This window comes from Oryza sativa, chromosome 3, assembly GCF_034140825.1.
Source record: "Oryza sativa Japonica Group chromosome 3, ASM3414082v1".
NCBI classification, from domain to species: Eukaryota; Viridiplantae; Streptophyta; class Magnoliopsida; order Poales; family Poaceae; genus Oryza; species Oryza sativa.
Window position 1 is genome coordinate 9,002,791 of NC_089037.1, and position 20,677 is coordinate 9,023,467.

Sequence of the window (20,677 nt, forward strand, 5' to 3'; positions counted from 1 at the left end):
CAAATTCAAATTTGAATCGGGTATGTAAACTTTTAACTTATAAACTTCATGTCTATAAACTTTAGGTGTATAAACTTTAGATGCATAAAAATACTATATATAGAAAATATTTGAATTCAAATTTCTATATATTTGAATTCAAATTCAAATTTGAATCAGATATAATTCAAATTCAAATTTGAAACGGGTATATAAACTTTTTACTTATAAACTTTAGGTCTATAAACTTTAGATGTATAGAAATACTATATATAAAAAATATTTGAATTCAAATTCAAATTTGAATCAGACATATAAACTTTTGACTTATAAACTTTTGGTCTCTAAACTTTAGATGTGTAAACTTGAGGTGTATAAACTTTAGGTGCATAAATTTACTAAAATAGGAAAGTAATGCGGTGCCAAAAAAAAGGAAACTAGATGGAGGGAGGGGGGAGGGGGATCGATCGCTACCCGATCGCCTTGGCGATCGAACGCCCATTAGAAGTCCCCGCTATGATCGATTGATCGGCATCAATCCGGTCATTACTAGCAAGCCTCATCCAGATGAACCGTGGCCCGCGGCTGGACGCCTGGAGCGTCGGCTTTGACTTTCTTAAAAGTGACCCAAATCTAATCTATGACCCTAAACCACAAAAACCTCCGAACTATTGAAACCGGCTAGAGCGGTGGCGGGCGAGGGCCAGAGTGGTGGCGGCCAGCGGGAGCTGAAGCAGCGGCGGCGGCGGTGGGCTGGACCATCCGGCTGCCACCCGTCCCCTCCATCTCCTCCTCCTCGTCATCCTCATCCTTCTCCTCCTCCGCGTAGTCGTCGCTGCCGCCGCCGCCAACCTCCCCAACCACGCTGTTGGATTAAGGAGGCCGACTAGAGGGGGGTGAATAGGCGGTTTTAAAACTTTTGGCTAAAACCGAGTTTTGTATGCGGAAACGTAAATCAAAATGGTTTTGCACAATTCAAAACCTAAATCAACTAGTCTCAAGTAAGTGCACAAAGAAGCTAGCCTATGTAAGATTTGCAAGCCTAGGGTGATAATAGTACAAATAAGCTCTAGTATGTAAACTTGCTCAAATGTAAATACAACAAATAAATGAGACAAGAGACAAGGGATTCTTCACCGAGGTTCGGAAACTCGCCGGTTTCCTAATCCCCGTTGAGGCGAGCCCAACTCCACCGCTCAACCACGAACCACCGCACGCCCCCTTTGTCAAGGGGTGGGCAAGGTGGGAGCCGGCCCACGGAGAGGACTACCCAAGCCTCGATCACTAGGGTAGTTCTTCCTTCACTCCGAAGGTGGTGAACTCCAAACCACTCACAACAGGCGTCGGGCCTCCTCCACAATCTCCTCGGAGAGGTCACCAGGCAACACCTTCACAAGCCGTCTATGAGGCGCAACCTCCAAGAGTAACAAGTCTAGGATGCTTGCCGAGGATGATCAAGTGCCACACTAGCTCTAACAATGAAGCAATGCACTTGGATTGGCTTAACTCACTCTCCAACACCTCACTAGATAAACTAAGTGTACAAGGGTGTGAGAGCTCTTGCAAGGGTTCAAGATAATGCAATGGAGTGTCAAAACCGTAAACAAGCATGATTTATACAGAAGAAAATAGAGCGAGCCCCCAGCATTAAACCGTTGTCGGCCTAACACCGGAAACACTCGCATAATAGATATTGTATAAAAAACATGCTCTAGGTAAACACAATAAATTATGGATCATAATATTGTATGATCTGGAAATAGGCACGACAAATTGCACATAAAATATTGCGTACCTTTGTAGATACATGCCGGATGTATCTACGAAATTAGTAGATTAATTTAAAAAATCAATCTACTAAATACCTTGATTTTCATGCCCGACATACTATCAATAGAAGATATATGTATGCATGCAGTAGACCTAGACGTCAATATCTTGCTGTCTTGGAAGAGCAATGCCACCTGTCGCATGCATACACGTGTCTAGGCATGTGTACGTGACATAGTTAGGCAAGCACGCTTGGTTGACCAATTCCGGCTAGCACACGGCAAGTTGGCGACGCAGCGGCGCCTGTTCTCGGAGAATTTCGTGCGGCATGCATCGAGGTATATTGGTTGGTGGGAATCGGCGTCGTGTCCGGCCTGTGTGCAGCCAGCCAATACCTCACACCAATTGATGTCGTGCACGAGGAGGAATTGGTATTGGATCGGTTTCGGAAGCTGCCGATACTGAAGATTCTCCACGGCGGCGATGACTTGATGAAGCTTGGTCGATCTCGCCGGATCGAATATTTGACGACGATGGTTCCGATCTTGTTGGACGACATACTCCGGTTGGGTTAGATCTCCCCATAACCGAAGTTATCGAGTAGCTTATTGTTGGAGAATCCATCTCTTAAACCCATCTCGTCGAAATCGTGAAGCACCAAAGTACCCATACCTGGCGCGCCACTGTCGACGTTTGATGTCGCGATTCCGGTATTTGCATAGTATGGTGATCATTGGTACTAGGGTATACGCGAGACTGAGGTAAAAGTGATGGAGACAGGGATTTTTATACAGGTTCGGGCCCATGAATTGTCAGGTAATAACCCTACATCCTGTTGGCCGAAGCCGGTATTGCTCTTATTCATCATAATCACACCAGTACAATATTTGGGGTAGCCTATCTAACTGTTGTCGACATGGCGGTCTGAAGGTCTGACTCGTAGTCGACAACAGGGTAGCCTTCCTCCTCGAATCCGTGCCCAGCGAGATCAGATATAGTGCTTTCGTCTCTCCTGACAGTATCCGGAGACACCGTAGGGTACTAGCCGTGCTTATCCCTGAATTCGACATCCAGCGGCGTGTCTTGGCGTATGTAGGCTTCTATGTTGTGGCTTCTATGTCCATTGTGTTGGGTGTTGATCCTCATCCCTCTCCTCCTAGGGGGGCTTATATTTATACCCATAGGTGTCCCCTTTTCCAAGTAGAACTAGGGAAACCAATATGGATACAATCCGAGTAGTCCTTGTCGTTTCCATGTAGAACTCTGGTTGTCTTTCCTTATCCGGAACTCCTCCTATATCTGAAGGTTGCTTCTGTATAGGACATGGTATGTAGTGGGTTCTGTCGAGATTTAGCCAACTACTATTAGGTATGTGGTATCCATAACCCTGACAGTAGCTCCCGACTTCAATGCAAATGAACGAGTTCATATTCTCAACCGCAGACCTTGGAGGAACTGTTATCGAGTGCACGTGACCGTTCTTGGTGAGTTCAGAGATAACGTTAGACTTCCTTTATCAGCCTCGTGCGGACACCTAAAGGGTTTGTCTGAGTCAATCTCCGACCTCAACCAAGAAAGTACAGAGCATACGACTAAATCTCCCGTCTTGCTGTAATCGAGAATTTGGATTGAAGTCAAGAAATTTTTTCTCGGCGGGTACACCATCTCTTAATTCCGTATTCCTTGTCGAGATCCACCAACCGTTCTCGAGTAATCGAGTAGGCGTAGAGTCTGCGACGGAGCCTTGTCAACATTTGTCGTACTCGCCTTAGTCGATCTTGGTGTAGAACCATAGAGACATGAAGTCTTCGACAATGTCGGATAGAATTTTCCTGAAATAAATACTCAGAAAAGAATATTAGATAGAAATAGCCCCCCGAGCGAACGCTCAAAGGGTGACATGTTATAATATGTATGGAAAACTAAAAATGAATTAAACTTACAGACCAATGTTTTGTATATGAGCGTCTACTCTTTTACCGACTTCGATCAGTCAGTTTGTTGAGTTATGCACTCTCCCTAGCCCCCAGCCTTGTCATCGGAGAATTGTTCTTGGAAGATAAGGCTCTTGGACCTTTGACCTGCCTCGGTTGAACAAGCACTGATCCTAGCCCCCAGCCGTGAAGTTGGAAAACCCAATTTCCGATTACACGGCTTGGTTAATACGCACGGCTAGAACTCTTACACGACCAGATCTTACATGGTCTTTTGTCTCTACAGGATCCGACAAGGCCTTATCGGCTCTGGGCGTCCCCAGCCGAAGTTCCCTTAGGTTCCTCGGAGGCCTTGTCAAGACGGCGTAAAGGGACATGAGGATAGGTTTCAACGCTAGGTGTCATCGTGGTAAGGGATCTCTGGGTAAAACACTTGGCATCATTGTGTACCTGATATCAACTTTGTTGAGGTAAAGGTAGTGGGAGAATCGCTACACCTCTGGTCGAGGACTAGGTAGTAGTCGTAACTCAACCACTTGAAGTGGAAATAGTGGGAGAATCACTACACCGGTGGTCGGGGACAAGATAGTAGTCGTAACCCGACCACTTGAAGTGGAAATAGTGGGAGAATCGCTACACCGCTGGTCGAGGACCAGATAGTAATCATAACTCGACCACTAGAAGTAAGGCGAGAGAGATAACTACGTTCTACTGGTTTGAGAACCAGGAGTAGGAGTCTCTTAATCACCTATAGGGGCGCTAAAGTTGGTTTATTACATGTGCACATCATGTGGCCAGCATGACTCACATACCCAACTTATAGCATATCCGGATGTCCGTTCGCAATTATGTCGGGTGATCAAGCCGACGACGTTCGCGAGGAATTATCCTTTAACAACCTTTTCTCGAGTAGTCCAGCCATGGTCGGTGCTATGAGATAGGTCATCGGTCTTCGTTGGCAGGTTGGGCGCGACGACTCTGCATTCGTCGAGATCGTTCTCGATAATGGGGTGTACTTGACCACAACCTATTCGAGTGCATGTGTATGTGACATGGTTAGGCAAGCACGCTTGGTTGACCACTTGTCACGACCGGAAATAACCCAACGGGCGTTCCTTACGTGCGTGCATTATTCCTTGTCCCAGGAGGCAAGGTACACCAAAAGTTGATACAATTCAGAGTTTAACAAGCGGAAGCGTAATTAATTAATTTATTACATGGGCGGCGAAGACCCAGCACACAAGAAGACAAACGAAAAACAGCGGAAGACTAGGGCGACGACCACAGGCGCTTGACGGCAGGCACGAGCTAGACACCAAAGCCTTCATCGTCCAGGGGCTACTCTTCTGGGTTTGGGAAAAATTGAGCAAGACTGAGTACAACCACCGTACTCAACAAGACACACCCATAAGTGCAGAATAAATGCAAGGGAGTACAAGGGGGTTATAGTATAAAGGGTTAGGGTTTGCAGTAAACAGCATTAAAAGACACTTAGTTGCTCAAAGCTATTTTGTAAACACGATTCTAGAGCTATATAATATTATTAATCAAGACCGTGATCCCACACGAACCTGCCTTAACCCAAGGCCTACGATGATTCAGACCGAACTGGCAACCCGACCCTGGGTCCCAGCTCGTCCCAAGCCAACCCAGGCCAACCATTCCACATTTTAGTTGTTAAGCAAGTTTTAAGAATTAAAAACACTAATTTGGGTACATTGCTCGGCTTGCCCATAACCGAGGGCGCGGCTATTCGAATAGGTTATACTCTAATCAGAGGTGTACATCTTTACCCACAAGACACATCTTCCTCACGTGTAACCACGTGCCACATACCACCACGGTATACGGAAGGAAGACGTGACATAGTTTCCAACCCATCCTAGTCATAGACAAGAGTACCGACCCAACCCCACCTACAACCGGAACCCCGGGACAGGTAGGCAGGACTGAGCCCCTAGCAGCAGGACACCGGCCCTGTGCCATGACATCTCGATTACCGGGCCGCAGCTCGTGTAGCATTTATTTGTCCTAGAGATGTCCATCGACCCCCGACTTCGTCCATCTCCATCCGTGTACTTTTGTTTATAACCAGACTGAGCCACAAACTAAGCCTTACCCACTAGACATGTGGAAGTACGGTAGTGCTTTGCAACAGAGGCCCGAAGACCGGTCCTTATATGGCCGAGGTGCTACTATCAAAACCATGCACCCCGAGCCCAGCCTAAAACCATTTTGAGGATTTTGAATAGAGGGGGAGGTGTGAATCCAATTCCACAATAATCCAACAATTCCATAGTGTCCAGGTGATGAGAATATTCCCAAAGTCTAGAGTTGTAAAACCACCTAATGTTGCCTAATAAACCAGCGAAGCATCTACCTAAAATCATACTAGTGGTACCATGAGTAGAGTGTCCACTAGTTAGGGTTTTGTTTATTCTAGGGTGAACAAGGTAATAATAACAATAACAATAATAAGGTCATAACAAAAGTAAATAAGCATGGCTAGATAAAACAGTGATAACGCGAGAATTTAAGTAAAGCGATAATGCAATAATTTAAATCAAAATAATTTTATAAACTGGGATTCAATATGCTCAAGGATGATGTGTCTTGCCTTGCTCGCTTTCCCAAATGTCGGCTTCAACCTCCACGAAGAGCGGATCTTCCGAAGCTGCAGCGTCTACACGACCAACGGAAAATAAAAGGGTTTTACTCTAATAAACTCCATATAACAAGCAGGAACAAAGCACAAAAATGGGTTCTTGACTTCTTAAGGAAAAATTAGAGACTTTAACGGTCCAATTCCGAGTTCAAATGGCCAAGTTATGGCCATTTGAAGTTTATATGCTCTTTAAATGAATATTTGCGAATTTCTTCATTTAAATTTTAATTTAAAAAGGGTTTATTGCGTCAGCCGAGGGGGAGGGGCGCGCGGACCGGGTCCACGGGAGTGGGGCCCACGCGGCAGCCTCACGGTCCGCGGTGGACCGGGTGCACCCGGGCTCACACCGGCCGGCGCCGTGGGCCCCACACGTCAGCCGCACCCAAGGGCGCGGGCGGCTGACGGCCGGGCCCCACGCGGCAGCCACTCGGCGCGCTCGAGGGCGGCCATGCCGGCACGGTCGGCGGGAGACGGCGCGCCCGCGCCCCGATGGTCGCCGCCGGCGACCACCGGCGCGGCGGAGCGGCGGCCGAGAGAGGGGAGGGAAGGGGGAAAAGAGGCGACGGTCCACGGCTCACCCCGGGGCGACGGCGGCGACGGAGGAGGCGGCCGGAGCGGAGGGAGGCGGCGGCGCGGCTCGGGTCGACGGCGTCGACGGCGTTCCGGCGGTCGGCGACCGAAACGGAGAGGTGGACGAGGTCGGCGAGGATGCGGCGAACCCGAAGGAGGCGGTCCGGGGCGACGACGGCGGCGGACCGGAGCTTGGCGGCGACAGCGGAGAGAGAGAGCGACGTCGCGAGCTCGAATCCGGCGAGGAGGAAGGGCGGCGAGAGGCGGAAACGGACGGAGGAGGTGCGGGGAGGGTTTAAATAGGGTTGGAAGGGGGAGAGAGCAGCCGGAGGGGAAGGAAACCGGCGCGGGAGGTCCGGCCGCCATCAATGGCGCCGACGAGATTTGCGGGGGCAAATCCGCCCGTTTGAACGCGAGAGAGAGAGGGAAAATAGGGGGAAAGGGAGAGGGGATCACGGGGAGTAATTCCCCCCTATTGATTGCACGCGGGGACGACGGGATGCGACGGATTCGGCGGCGGCGGCGGCGCTAGGCGCGGGGGAGGCGGCGGGAGCGGCGGGAGGTCGGGGATGACAGGTGGGCCCCACCCGTCAGCGAGGGTGGCGGGCGGGCCCGCCCGTTAGCGGCGCGCGCGCGGGGAGAGGCCGAGTGGGCCGCAGGGAGAGGAGAGAGAGGGGGAGGGAGATGGGCCGAATTCGGCCCATTGGAGAGAAGGAGGGATTTTAGGGTTTTTCTTTTTATAAAACCTTTTTAACTTTGTTTATTTCTTAACAATTATTATTTGTGCTCTGAAAATTCCACTAAAATTTATTTACGTATTTTAGGCTTTTAGGAAATATACAAAAATCCTCTAAGCCTTATTTGACTTTTAACCTTGCACATTTTAATTGTTGGAGGCTTTCACACGGTTTTTAATTATTCTAGGCATAATTTAGAGGATGTATTTTAGAGTCGTTTTGGGACGTGACACCAATTTCGGCTAGCACACGGCAAGTTGGTGACGCAGCGGCGCCTGTTCTTGGAGAATTTCACGCAGCATGCATCGAGGTATATTGGTTGGTGGGAATCGGCGTCGTGTCCGGCCTGTGCGCTTTTATTCACCATAATCACACCAGTACAATATTTGGGGTAGCCTATCTAACTGTTGTCGACATGGCGGTCTGAAGGTCTGACTCATAGTCGACAATAAGGTAGCATTCCTCCTCGAATCCGTGCTTGGCGATATCAGAGATAGCGCTTTTGTCTCTCCTGACAGTATCCGGAGACACCGTAGGGTACTAACCGTGCTTATCCCTGAAGTCGATATCCGGCGGCGTGTCTTGGCGTATGTAAGCTTCTATATTGTGGCTTCTATGTCCATTGTGTTGGGTGTTGATCCTCCTCCCTCTCCTCCTAGGGGAGCTTGTATTTATACCCATAGGTGTCCCCTTGTCCAAGTAGAACTAGGGAAACCAATATGGATACAATCCGAGTAGTACTTGTCGTTTCCATGTAGAACTTTGGTTGTCTTTCCTTATCCGGAACTCCTCCTATGTCCGAAGGTTGCTTCCGTATAGGACATGGTATGTAGTGGGTTCTGCCGAGATTTAGGCAACTACTATTAGGTATGTGGTATCCATAACCCTGACAGGCTCGGTCTGACCGGTTGTGGCTCTGGCGGCTCTGTATCGCCACCAAAATCAGACCAGAGCAACAGACCAGTGGGGCCGGTCAGACCGGCCATACCACGCCGGTCAGACCGGCTAACAGCCCCAGTCAGACCGACCTAAGGCCCACGGTCAGACCGCAGGTCACTTTTCAGCACAACCAACCGTTAGTAAAACGGCGATATCTCTTGACTCGGATCTCGGAATTTGGCGTTCTTGGACTCTATGGAAAGCTTATTCAAAGGGATATCCAACCCTTGAACAATCCATTCAAGAAACGCAAATTTTCTCAAGGAGAAAGGGCTCACACTCCAAAGGATACACCACCGGACATAACCACATGAGGCTACCCAAACCTATAGGATGTGCCTACTTCTCTGTTTGTTTGGGACTTGATAAAACTCACCACACTTGGCTAGACAAGCCTACAAAATGCACCTATATGCATATTAACTAATATGGCACAAGATCATCCACATGCTCGCTTCATAGACCCCTCTTGATAGTACGGTGCCTATCTAGCAAATCCGGTCTACACCAAACACCAAGACCGAGAAAAGACTAAGAAAACATTCTTAGTTCTATTATACTTTTGCCTTGCGCCATCCAATTTGGGGTCAATGCTTGAGCCAAGATCAACACTCGTGACCATTTGCTTGAACCATGTTTATCCAAAGATCTTGACCATCCTTTGTCAAGACTTTCTTCTCATCACGATCTTGACTTCACTATTGTCAACATGGCGATGTCCTTGTCTTGGTGACCATCAACCCATGTTGTCATCCATTAGCCTCATTACGGTGGAACCTATTCCTTTTCACATCTCAAAGGAGAACATTAGTCTCAACAAATCGGTTGTCCTCCTTCACTTGATGACCAACCGGTTGCATATGAAAGATATGGATATGTTTGTTGAGTATTCATTTACACCTCAAGAGTCATATACCTGTATGCAAGCTCAAGTGCAAAGATCCGATATAAATATTTTATTGGGAAAATTGTAATCGTGCCATTATAATTTTACAAAAATTTGAGATATGCCATCCTAACCCACATGTCATTTACTCACGTGGGTCCTACATGTCATTGAGATACCGATGGCATATCTCAAACTTTGAAAAATTATAATGGCATGGTTCCAAATTACGCTATGAATAATAGGTGAACAACATGGATCTAGAACATGCACAATAAATATATAGGATTTGCTCCCCCTAAGTATATGCATACAAATAAATATACAAGAGAGACAAGTGTATGCATAAGTAAAGAAGAACCAATGGGGGTTTATCCTATATACATAGAGAAGGCATATATAGTAATGATGTGGACCAATATAAAATATATACCTTCATGATCTCCCTGTTCTTAATGTAAATTAGACTAAATAAGATATGACTCGAGTAAACATTAGTCTCACACTTATATAACGATAACATGAAAATCATACATATAAACCTATCAAAAAGGAGATAAGAAGTGGTACATATCGTTTTATCTCTATGCATTTCATCCTTGTCATGATTAAGGTCCATCACCAAAGAATGCATATCTACCACATCTCATCATCGGGAAATAACCTAGTCAACAACTTATGAAAAAGAGAGGTTAATCCCATAAATATCGATTTATCATCTATCACCAAAGCAACAATTACACAAATTGTTTAATCCAAGATCTTTCAATCTTTTCTCTCTTTTGTGATAGATAATAACCCGATATAAACAACACAAAGAGATGAGATGAAAGATAATTTCAAATCAAGCTAGAGATCTTATAATGAACAAAATATAGAATAAGCTCCCCCTCAAGATGTGCATACATATGGATATGAAGGAATGCATATGCACATAATCAATCAAGATCAATGAGGGAGCTCACACTATATTTTGGATCCACAAGAGAGACCAAGTTAGAATATGTGAAGTTTAATACATACCTCTCATCATTTTTACTTTCATATCCAAATAAGACTAGTCAAAGAAAGGCTCATAAAAACGTTAGTCTCACATAATTAGATTTGTCATTAATCACCGAAACCAAATTAAGGCACTTGAACTTACACACGCCGAGGTCGGCGTCGGAGGCAATGTCGTCCGTCCCGAGGACGATCTCCGACTGCGCACGTCGGTGCCTCGCCGCCCGCCGCGGCGGCGAGTCCGGCATCGTGGCTACGTCGCACGACAACAGCGACGACGACTCCACGACGAAGGTGGCCAGTTCCATGTGGGGACGGAAGATCAGCCGCCGGGAAGGGTAATGCGGGAGTGGAGGTGTGCGGGGGCGGAGGCGGAGGACGAGGGGAGGCGGGGCTAGCGGCGGATGGTGCGGGGAGACACGAGGAACGGAGAGGAGAGGAGAGGAAGACATGCTCTCGTTGAGCTTTGACCATCGTTGCCACTACTGCTTTAGCTCCCGCCGGCCGCCACCAGTCTTGCCCCCGCTCGCCGCCGCTCCAGCCCGTGCTCCCCGCGGCCGGCTGAAGGGGAGAGAAGAGAAAGAGAAAGAAAGAGAGAAGGGAGGAAAAGGGGATGAAGAAGAAAGAGAGAGATGATGACAAGTGGGTCCCACATTTTTTATGTGTGTGAATGACAAACGGGTCTCACATATATGTTTTTAATTTAAATGCTACCTAAGCACCACGTCAACCCCACAGACTAGGTACCACGTCAACCCCACAGACTAGGTCAACACCATCATGTCAGCGAAACCGCCCTCCAAAACATCAAGGAAGTCAAATTACACCGGTTTCAATAGTTCGGGGGTCGAGACATCCGGTTTTACGGTTTAAGGTCATGGATTAGATTCGGGTCATTTTTAAGGGAGTAGGAGTGGACTTATTCCCCAGCAATTTGGAGGATAGAAAACAGCATATCTAAATGCACAACACAACCATTCCATTCATGTCCTCTTGACCAGCAACATTTGTTCAATCTCAAAAAAAAAAAAAGAAATAGTACTACCTAAACAATATATCTTCAGTTCACCTGCCCTTAGCGGGGCTTCGGTTGGCTTTGTCTGTAAGAGCTTGTTCACTGCTGTAATCGCTGCTAGTGTTTCTCTGACTCCGCGGCGCCCTTCGTGATCGTGGCCCGATGGACTCACCGGATTCCATGATGGAACTGTATGTATCTTCTGCGTACGTTATCCTAAATATAGAGTTTAGATCTTCTCCGTGCGTTTCTCCTTGCAAGTGCTTCAGGATCTGATAGGAGGAAAGAAACTTCTTTTCACATTTATGTGTCACACATCAAATATTGTTCTCTGGTTATGTGGTTATTGTTCTATTTTATTCAGGAAATAAGGCACATGTGATTCTACGACTATTTCTACTGAACATTTAGCAGTTTCAGCGTTTCACCATTTTCAGGGAAGGACTGAATTATACTCAGGGAGTAGTGATTAGGAAGCGAACCTGAACCATGGATGGACGCAGATGTGCTGATTGGCGCACGGCAGCGGCGGCACACTCGATCATTCGCATCATTATGTTTTCATCATAATCATCTCCAATATCTGGATCAACAAGGATATCAAAGTTGCCTTCCTCCGTAGCTTCGGAAAGCAAGGGTTTCGCCTGAAGAAGTATATTCAGAGGAAATGTTTTGTCAGGCTAAACATCAAAATTCCTCTCAAAACTACATTTATTGGAGTGAAGGAAATGTCTTAGATGTTAAGGCATTAATTTATCAAGAAGTTTGTTGTTAGAAACTGACCCAAGCAACTAACGTGCTATCCATGTAAGACTCAGATGACTGAACCGGCAGCCTTCCAGTTATCAGTTCCAAGAGGACGACACCAAAAGCAAAGACATCGGCTTTGTCAGTAAGTTTCCCGCTAGACAAAAACTCTGGAGCTATGTACCTGCAGAAAAGAGGATGTGCTAGCTATGAATATAATGAATATGGTAACACTTATCCTATAGATATTCATGTCCATAAATAAGAGGGAATGCTGAAGAAAAACTGACCCAAATGTGCCCATTATTCTTGTGGAAACGTGAGTGTGGTTTCCTGGTTGATACTTTGCTAGACCAAAATCTGCAACCTGCAAAGGATCAAAACATACTGAGTATAGTACTGTGCAATGGCATATTGTTTGCAATTCAAACTCGTCCTGTAAAAACCAGATCTTCTTGAAACGTTGAACAATATGTGCAGAGAGAGTACCTTGGGCTCAAAATCATGATCCAGCAGAATATTGGATGCCTTGACATCACGATGTATAATTTTAGGAGAACCTGAATAGTAAATGAAATTTCTCGTATTGTATCACAGTTCAGCACTAAATATTAAATCGAATATAACACGAAATGGATGTGTAGAGCAGAACTAACAGTCATCGTGTAGATAGGCCAAACCCCTTGCAGACCCCACAGCGATTTTCCATCTTTGCTGCCAATCCAGAGGTGGCCCCTTGTTCCCTGCATATAAAGTTCAACATCAACATGATCACATATAAAGTTCAACATCAACATGATCAGAGTAAAAACCAAGACCAAAAAACATTGACTAAACAGTTAGCATGCATTTGACAGAAGAAAAAAAATATGTAACATACATTTTTTCCATTTTAAATGTAGACATAGGTTTACCGTGTAAATGCGTGTCGAGCGTCTTGTTGGGGACAAACTCGTAAACCAGCAGCCTCTCGTTGCCGGAGATGCAGAACCCCACGAGCGAGACGAGGTTCCTGTGGTGCACGCGAGTGATGATCTCCACCTCGGCGCGGAACTCGCGGTCGCCCTGCTTGCTCTCCGTCTTGAGCTTCTTGATCGCCACCTCGGTGCCATCCTGCAGCGTCCCCCTGTACACGCACCCGAAGCCGCCCTGCCCGATGACGTTGTCGGGAGAGAACCCGTCCGTCGCGGCGGCCAGCTGGTCGTACGAGAGCGAGCCGCCGGTGGGCAGCTCGGTGAGGATGTCGATGGAGTGCGGGCGCTCGGAGCCGGCGTCGGAGAACGTGCCGCTGGTCTGCGGCGGCGTCGGGTGCTGGTGCTGAATGAAGTAGTGGTCCGACGGCGGTTGCTGCGCAACGAATGGCTGCGGCGGAAGGTCACCTGCAAGAACCAAGTGCGCGCGGTGAATATCTCCGACGACGACGACGACATGGCCGTACACGTTGGCGAACGTGACAAAATGTGCGCACCTTTGTAGTAGGGGTTGGGGTTGTATATTGGCGGTGGTAGCGGAAAAGGCTGGGCCTGCCGCCGCCGCCTGCGCTGCCGCCGGCATCGACGGATCCAAAGCGTGAGCACGCACAGAGCCAAAACCGCCCCGACGACGCCGGCCGCCACTATGATCCAGACCACCGCCGTAGAGCTCAAGCCCGAGCTCGAGTCCTTCTGCGGTGCCGCGGGCGCCGGGTCGGAAGGCGGGGCCGTGAGCTGGGCCAAGGCACGGCGGACTCTCTGCCCGTCGTCGGAGGGCGTGACAGGTCCACCGGTGGTCAGGAGAGCCTTGGCGCGGCCGACCACGTCGCCAGCGACGGCGTAGAGCTTCGCGAAGGCCGACGGCTCTTCGGGAGGCACGTACTGAGGCGGCGTCGGCGGTGGCGGCGGGGGCACGAACGCCGCCGGCCGCGCCCTCTCGGCCGGCTTGGAATACCAGAAGCGCGCCCACATTTCAGCTACTGCATGTGCACAACAGCACAAGCATAACCCGGCACGCGCGAAACGGAGGCTTTTATAAGCTTCGGCCTCGCTGGGCTGGCTTTGCTGTTGTCTCGGCCTGGTTCTTAACCATGCGGCGCCTCGTGCCCCTGTTTCCGCGCGAAACAGAGTGCAAACGAGCTGCGCGCAAAAGCGAGATAGCCCACACGGTTTTGGACCTCGCCGCGGCAGAATTCCACTGGAGGCATCCACCGGTATGTAGTGTTGGTAACAATAACAGCAATTCGTGGCAAATCGGTGGATCGGACGGCTGGAGACAGCAGCAAGGACCGGACTTGTTTTTGTCCTTGTTTTATGTGCTGGGCAGTAAGGGTGTACTATAACTGTATACGAGAATGAGCAGTTGTCGCTATCCAAAACAATGAGTTGGCGGTCAAATTTTTTAAGGTATTGAACGTGTAATGAGTAATCTGGTCACTCAATCGTGTGATGGTGAAAGTGCTAACGGGTCAAATTCAGTGATGGATGTCAGGGTTAAAATTCCATAAAATAACTAGATGGGCATTGTCATCTCTGCGAGTACTGCGAATTGATCAGATACAGGCATCCGTAGAAGCATGTGTTTATACGTTGTTCGATTGTTCGTGATATTCTTTGCAGTAGCCTATCGTTTTTGCAATATAATGGCTGAAGCAAAATTCCAGTAGGTAAAAACGAGGGGAAAATATGTGGGCCTTGAATTAGAGAAAGCCACCAAACTAGTCCTACTCAACTAAAGCGATCCAACCCGTCCATTCACCTTTTCTATCCTACGATCTAACATTCTCTTTCACCGTCAAAATAGTGACAGAATCAGTTGTATACACACCAGTAAAAAAAATAATTTTCCAAATGGTCGGATCGTATTTATGCATGTGGTTGAGCCGCTCGTCTGCCTAAAAATATTCATGAAAATCGCTATTTTTATGCGGGTGGTGCAACCGATTTTTCGTGTGTCTGCTTATATCGTCTGCACGTAAAAATAAAAAACCTAAAAAAATTAAAATTCCTAAAATTCAAAACCCTAGCTCCCATCTGTGCCCCCCGCTGGCGGCGGCGGCGGCGCGGATCCGGCCGTCGTAGGGTCGGCGCCCGCGGATCCGGTCGTCGCGGGGTCGGTGAAGGCAGATCTACCCCCGCCCGCTGCCCAAGGTTGCCGAGTCGGCTACTGCTGTCTGAGGAAGCCGAGTCGCCCATCACTCCCGCTAAAGCACTCCACTACCACCGGTTGTTGCGGGGCCACGCGATCCCGCCACCGTCTGCCGCCAAGTGCTCAAGGTAGCCTTGCCGGCCACCACTCGCCGCCGACCAGTGAGTGAGAGGAGAGGAGGCGAGAGATAATGAGGAGGAAAGAAGCTGAGAGAGAGATGGAAAGAAGATATGGATGATGAGTTTAAAAATTTTAAAGTGTTGAGAGGGAAAAGATGAGTTAAGTCAGACTCTTAGGCAAATCCTTAATAAACTTGTCTGCGAAAATAGGCTCATTTTTTTATGCAGATATGTTATTGTCCGTCTGCTAAATTGATTTTTGCATATGGACCTCTTAAGAAACCGATGTGAAAATGCAGGTCGATTTTTGCAAACGCAACCAATTACGTCCACCTATAACCTAAAAGGGGGTCTTGTCTAGAAAATTCGTTTCTCTATTTGTAACATATGTACTATCTTTTAAAGCTTCGGTTGGATGAACCTAAATCTTGGCTATTTCAGAATTTATTAATCACAAATTTAAGAATTATTAAACTAGAGTCCATTCTATTTCTAGTTACAGGATTTATTTAGGGTTTAACACAAACTCTCACGATGTGGTCACATCCACTAAGTTAGTATAGATATAGATGTAACTTGAAAGGTGTTGTTTCCTTTTGCAAAAAAAAAATATATATCTCCCATAAACTATTTTTCTTACGGTACTGTCATCTCATTGTTTCCTCTAAAAAGAGGTATTTCTTATTGGGTTAATTTCATCCATATATTCGTAATCGTGTCACTAAAATTTTATAAAATTAGAAACATGCCACTAACGTCACGCTTTCCATCCCATCTCTCTTTTTTTCCGTGTTCTTCCATCTTTCTCCCGTCTCCTCTCACTCTGTGTCGTCCCTCTCACTCACGACATGGAGGAGGTCACCTCCGACGCCGCGGCGGCGAAGGAGGAGGAGACAGGGGGCCGCCGGCCACCGCCAGCCAGCCACCGCGCCTCCCACCGTCGCCGCCACTGCTCGCCCGCCTCAGCTCCGCCGCCAGCCACAACTCCACCCGCCGCCACCGCTCGCCCGCCCCAGCTCCCACCGTCGCACGCGCCACGCCGTCGCCAAATCCGCGGGGGAGGAAGGCGGTGGAGGAGGAGGTGGAGCCGCCGCCCGCTCCCGGTTGCCTCCTCGTCGGCGGCGGCGCTGCATGAGGTCGTTGAGCCGGCAAAGCCTGCCGCCGCCGCCGCTCGTCCACCGCCGCCACTGCTTGCCCGCCGCCACCACTCGCCTGCCCCAGCTCTGCCGCCAGCCGCCGTGCCTCCCACCGTCGCACGCGCCACATCCGTGGGGAAGGAACGCGGTGGAGGAGGAGGAGGAGGAGCCGCCGCCCGCTCCCTGTTGCCACCTCGTCGGCGGCAGCGCCACACGAGGTCGTTGAGCCGGCAAAGCCCCGCCTGGTCCTTGAGCGCCTCCTCCGCGCAGACCGCGCTCATGCTCGCCATCACCACGAATGACGACGCCTTCTTGCTCAGCGACGAGCTCATCTTCACCTAACTTGGTCTTTGATGGATGATTCCTCGCAAGCAGATGCTGTGTTTCTTGGAGCTAGCAGATCCTGGACTTCGTGACGCAGTGGCTCGTCGGGGTCTCGCCGGCAATGCCGTGCCCGCCATCCACGACGACCACAACGTCGTCACCGAGCGCGTGGCCTCACGTTGTCACGGAGAGAGAATAGGGAAGATAGAAAGAGTGATCGAGTGGTATGGTTTCAAGTTTAGAAATTTACAGTGAATAGTAGTGGTATATTTTGATTTTCCATATTTACAGTGGCATGGATCATATTAATCCTTTCTTATTAATTGTTACATGTGTTACCTATACGTTGTCATTTTACCTAACAAGTACAATGACTTTATGAGATCAGACCCATATACCATTGCATATAAGGGCAATGAACAGTACCCACAATAATATCCCACTGCTGGAGATAACCGTGCTACGGCCAATGACTTCTCAATGTTAGCATCAACCCATCAAGGGAAATAACAATTAATAGTATAGGTGTGTTCTCAGTTGCAGTCGTATTCAATATTTTCGTTTCTTTTATTTGTATATCATATAAGATCACCTTTGTCGGTGACATGGGACCGGGAGTATCATGACTAGAGGCTTGAGGCAGACACAATCGCCCACGTGGCATGGCTCCGTCAGGGGGCGTCGGGCCCGAGGGTGATGTGTTCGCCCTCCTCTTTACCGGGAGTATCATGACTTAGAGACTTGAGGCAGACACGATCACCCACGTGGCCTAACTCCCTCGGGGGGGGGGGGGGGTCGGGCCCGAGGGTGATACGGCCGCCCTTCTCTTTGTCTCCCCAAGGGGTCGGGCCGCTCCCGTCTCGGCCCCGAGGGCCGAAGCGCCCCGACCCCTTGTGGGTTTTGCGCCACGTATATGGGGTAGGTGAGCATGGAGGGGCTCACCTAACCACATTTATTGCAGTTTTGACGAGCGCGTCACGCCGCATGTATCGCAATACAGCACGCTCGTTTATCCGGTCTGTGACCAGTCACAGACCGGTCAGATCATGGGTTAGGTGGCGACAGGCGGTCTGACGCACGCCTCGCCCCATCCCGTCAGGACGAGAGCCTCCAAGCACTCGTCCCTAGCTGGAGCCGGCGTGTTAGCTCCTGGAGATGGCACGTTGGTTCCGGTCAGATATATGCCAGGCTTCATCCTAACCATTACAGGCAAGATATTGTATGAAGAAGGGCGAACATGCAGATTGTTAAGCTGACACGTGGTGGACAAGAATGACCGACGTGACTGGTCTGACTCCGGTCATGTCGTCAGCAGACAGCCACGATTCCACGTCGCATCTGCTCCCGGCGAAAGTGGAGGTAGTTATGGGCCGTCCCATCAGAAGGTGACTCGGACGGCAACTATACAAATCTCCGTCCATTTATGAAAAGGTAGGGGAGGTCCCCAGAAAAAAGAGGGAAATGGTGCATGTGGTATCCCCTTAAGATATAAAAGGAGGACCTTGCCCACTGAGATAGGGAGAGGAGATTCTTTTTGGACTTTTCCAGAGAGAGAGCTTTTTCTTGGACTGGACCTTTCCAGATTAGGAACCCAGAACAAGGGAGAGGCTGGCTGATACTTTGTAGCTCTTTCATACACAGATCTCCCAAAACACAGGAGTAGGGTATTACGCTTCTCAGCGGCCCGAACCTGTATACATCGCCGGTGTCTTCTGTGCTTCCTGTCTCGCGAACCTTCCACATACAGATTGAGAGCTTAGAATCTCACCCAGGGTCCCCGGCCGAACCGGCAAAGGGGGGCCAGCGCGGTCTCCCGGTGAGGAGCCCCACGCTCCGTCATCTGGCGCGCCAGGTAGGGGACTCTGCGAGTGATCTTCTGAGCTCTTGCACTCTTTCGTGTGCGCCAAGCTTTTCCTGTTCAGCCTCATGGCTGAGCAAGCAAAGGCGCACGACCTCTCTCCGAGTGTGAGTGGCGACGACGGGGAGCCGAACCCACGCCGTCGAGCTCGTACTCCACCGCCCCCTCCACACCAAAGTCCTAAGCGGGGGGAGGCGCTCGAGAGGGCCGAATGATCCGCGACTTCGACATCCACAGGAGGTGGAAAAGGGCGGCGAGATGGGGAGCGTCGCCTCCTCGTCTACGGCGACGGCAGCACGCCCCAGGGCGCGCTCCAAGCTGCGGGCGCGCTCCTGCGTCACCCGCCTGTCGTCCCTGACCCGGAGTCTCCAGCCCAACGATGGCTGGACGACGTGGCCAACTTGGTCATGACGGCATAGCGGCGCCTAGGTGCTGGTGGTCGGTCCTCCGCCACCAAGACCTCTGGCGCTGCTACCACCGGCTCCGTGTCGTCAAGGCGGAGGGCGCGGCGAGCGGCGGCTGTTGCTCGCCATTCGGCCGCCACTCCTTCGTCAGCGCCTCCGACCCAGGAAGATCTGCGTGGGGGGCCGGATGCCCGCATCGGTATCGAGCGCCGGCGTAATGGCCGACGTGCTGCCCACGCAACGGAGGGCGCCTCCTCGTCCGGAGTGTCACATCAACACGGACGCGGGGATCAGCCCTCCGTGCCCCCGGTTGGTGGTGTCGGCTGTAGAGCCTTTGTGGCGAGTCTTCGGAATGTCCGTTGGCCCCCAAGGTTCCGGCCCACCATCGCCGAAAAATATGACGGCAGCGTCAACCCCGCCGAGTTTCTCCAGGTCTACACGACCGGGATTGAGGCCGCTGGGGGTGACGACAGGGTCATGGCGAATTTCTTTCCCATGGCCCTAAAGGGGCAGGCGCGGGGTTGGCTAATGAACTTGCCACCCGCGTCCGTCCACTCTTGGGAGGATTTGTGCCAACAGTTCACCATGAACTTTCAAGGCACATATCCGCGCCCAGGTGAAGAAGCGGACTTACATGCAGTCCAGCGAAGGGATGATGAGTCACTTCGCTCATACATTCAGCGGTTCTGTCAAGTCCGCAACACCATACCATGCATCCCTGCACACGCGGTGATCTACGCGTTCAGGAGGGGTGTGCGGCACAACCGCATGCTCGAAAAGATCGCCTCCAAAGAGCCCCAGACTACCGCGGAGCTTTTTCAGCTCGCGGACCGAGTGGCTCGCAAGGAGGAGGCCTGGACTTGGAACCCCTCCGGTTCCGGTGTGGCAGCTTCGGCCGCCCCCGGGTCCGCCGCTCGGTCAGGGCGGCGGGACAGGAGGAGGAAGAAGAGGTCGGCCCATTCCGACGACGAGGGTCATGTCCTCGCCGTCGAAGGCGTTTCGCGGGCCACCCAAAAGGGGAGGCCTGCGAGCGACAAAAAGAAGGAAGCCGACGCTCCCTGACCTCGACTACTTGGAAGAGCGAAGGCGGCGCGCGGCCCTCCGAGCCGCGCGCTACCAGCAGAGCCTGCGGCGCTACCATCAGCGCCACGTCCGGGCCCGATCACTCTGCGTCGACGACCTCGTCCTACGCCGCGTCCAAACGCGTGCTGGATTGAGCAAGCTCTCACCAATGTGGGAGGGTCCGTATCGAGTGATCGGCGTCCCCCGGCCGGGCTCCGTTCGGCTGGCCACGGGCGACGGCACAGAGCTGCCTAACCCGTGGAACATCGAAAACCTTCGTCGCTTCTACCCCTGAGGGGGGGGGGTCGGGTGTCAGGTCTTGGGCTCGGGCCAACCCCGCACCCCCCCGGGCGTGCAGGGTTGGCCGGGGGCTTATCTTTTTTCTCTTCCGTATTTCAATAAAAGCATTT

The 20,677-nt window shown here is 50.2% G+C and overlaps 2 protein-coding genes across 2 annotated transcripts; one reads left to right on the forward strand and one right to left on the reverse strand.

The window, feature by feature from the left end:
- Positions 1 to 11,440: 11,440 nt before the first annotated feature.
- LOC4332378 (proline-rich receptor-like protein kinase PERK1) lies at positions 11,441 to 14,221 on the reverse strand. Its single transcript, XM_015773928.3, has 8 exons — positions 13,713 to 14,221; positions 13,159 to 13,623; positions 12,901 to 12,987; positions 12,734 to 12,804; positions 12,535 to 12,611; positions 12,281 to 12,428; positions 11,980 to 12,141; positions 11,441 to 11,769 (listed from the first exon to the last, which is right to left on the reverse strand). Exons 1-8 carry the CDS (start codon positions 14,185 to 14,187, stop codon positions 11,548 to 11,550), a joined length of 1,707 nt encoding a protein of 568 aa, XP_015629414.1. The 5' UTR covers positions 14,188 to 14,221; the 3' UTR covers positions 11,441 to 11,547.
- A 1,989-nt stretch (positions 14,222 to 16,210) lies between these two features.
- LOC9266276 (lysine-rich arabinogalactan protein 19) lies at positions 16,211 to 17,330 on the forward strand. The gene has a single exon (XM_015774452.3). The coding sequence runs from the start codon at positions 16,332 to 16,334 to the stop codon at positions 16,959 to 16,961; it is 630 nt and encodes a 209-aa protein (XP_015629938.1). The 5' UTR covers positions 16,211 to 16,331; the 3' UTR covers positions 16,962 to 17,330.
- Positions 17,331 to 20,677: the final 3,347 nt, after the last annotated feature.

Excerpts from the sequence above, each read along its gene's own strand:
- LOC4332378 (XM_015773928.3), bottom strand. The coding sequence starts at position 14,187 with ATGTGGGCGCGCTTCTGGTATTCCAAGCCGGCCGAGAGGGCGCGGCCG. Across the intron at positions 12,612-12,733 it reads ATCATGATTTTGAGCCCAAG|GTTGCAGATTTTGGTCTAGC; the intron begins GTACTCTCTCTG and ends GATCCTTTGCAG. Across the intron at positions 12,142-12,280 it reads ATAGCACGTTAGTTGCTTGG|GCGAAACCCTTGCTTTCCGA; the intron begins GTCAGTTTCTAA and ends ATACTTCTTCAG.
- LOC9266276 (XM_015774452.3), top strand. The coding sequence starts at position 16,332 with ATGGAGGAGGTCACCTCCGACGCCGCGGCGGCGAAGGAGGAGGAGACA.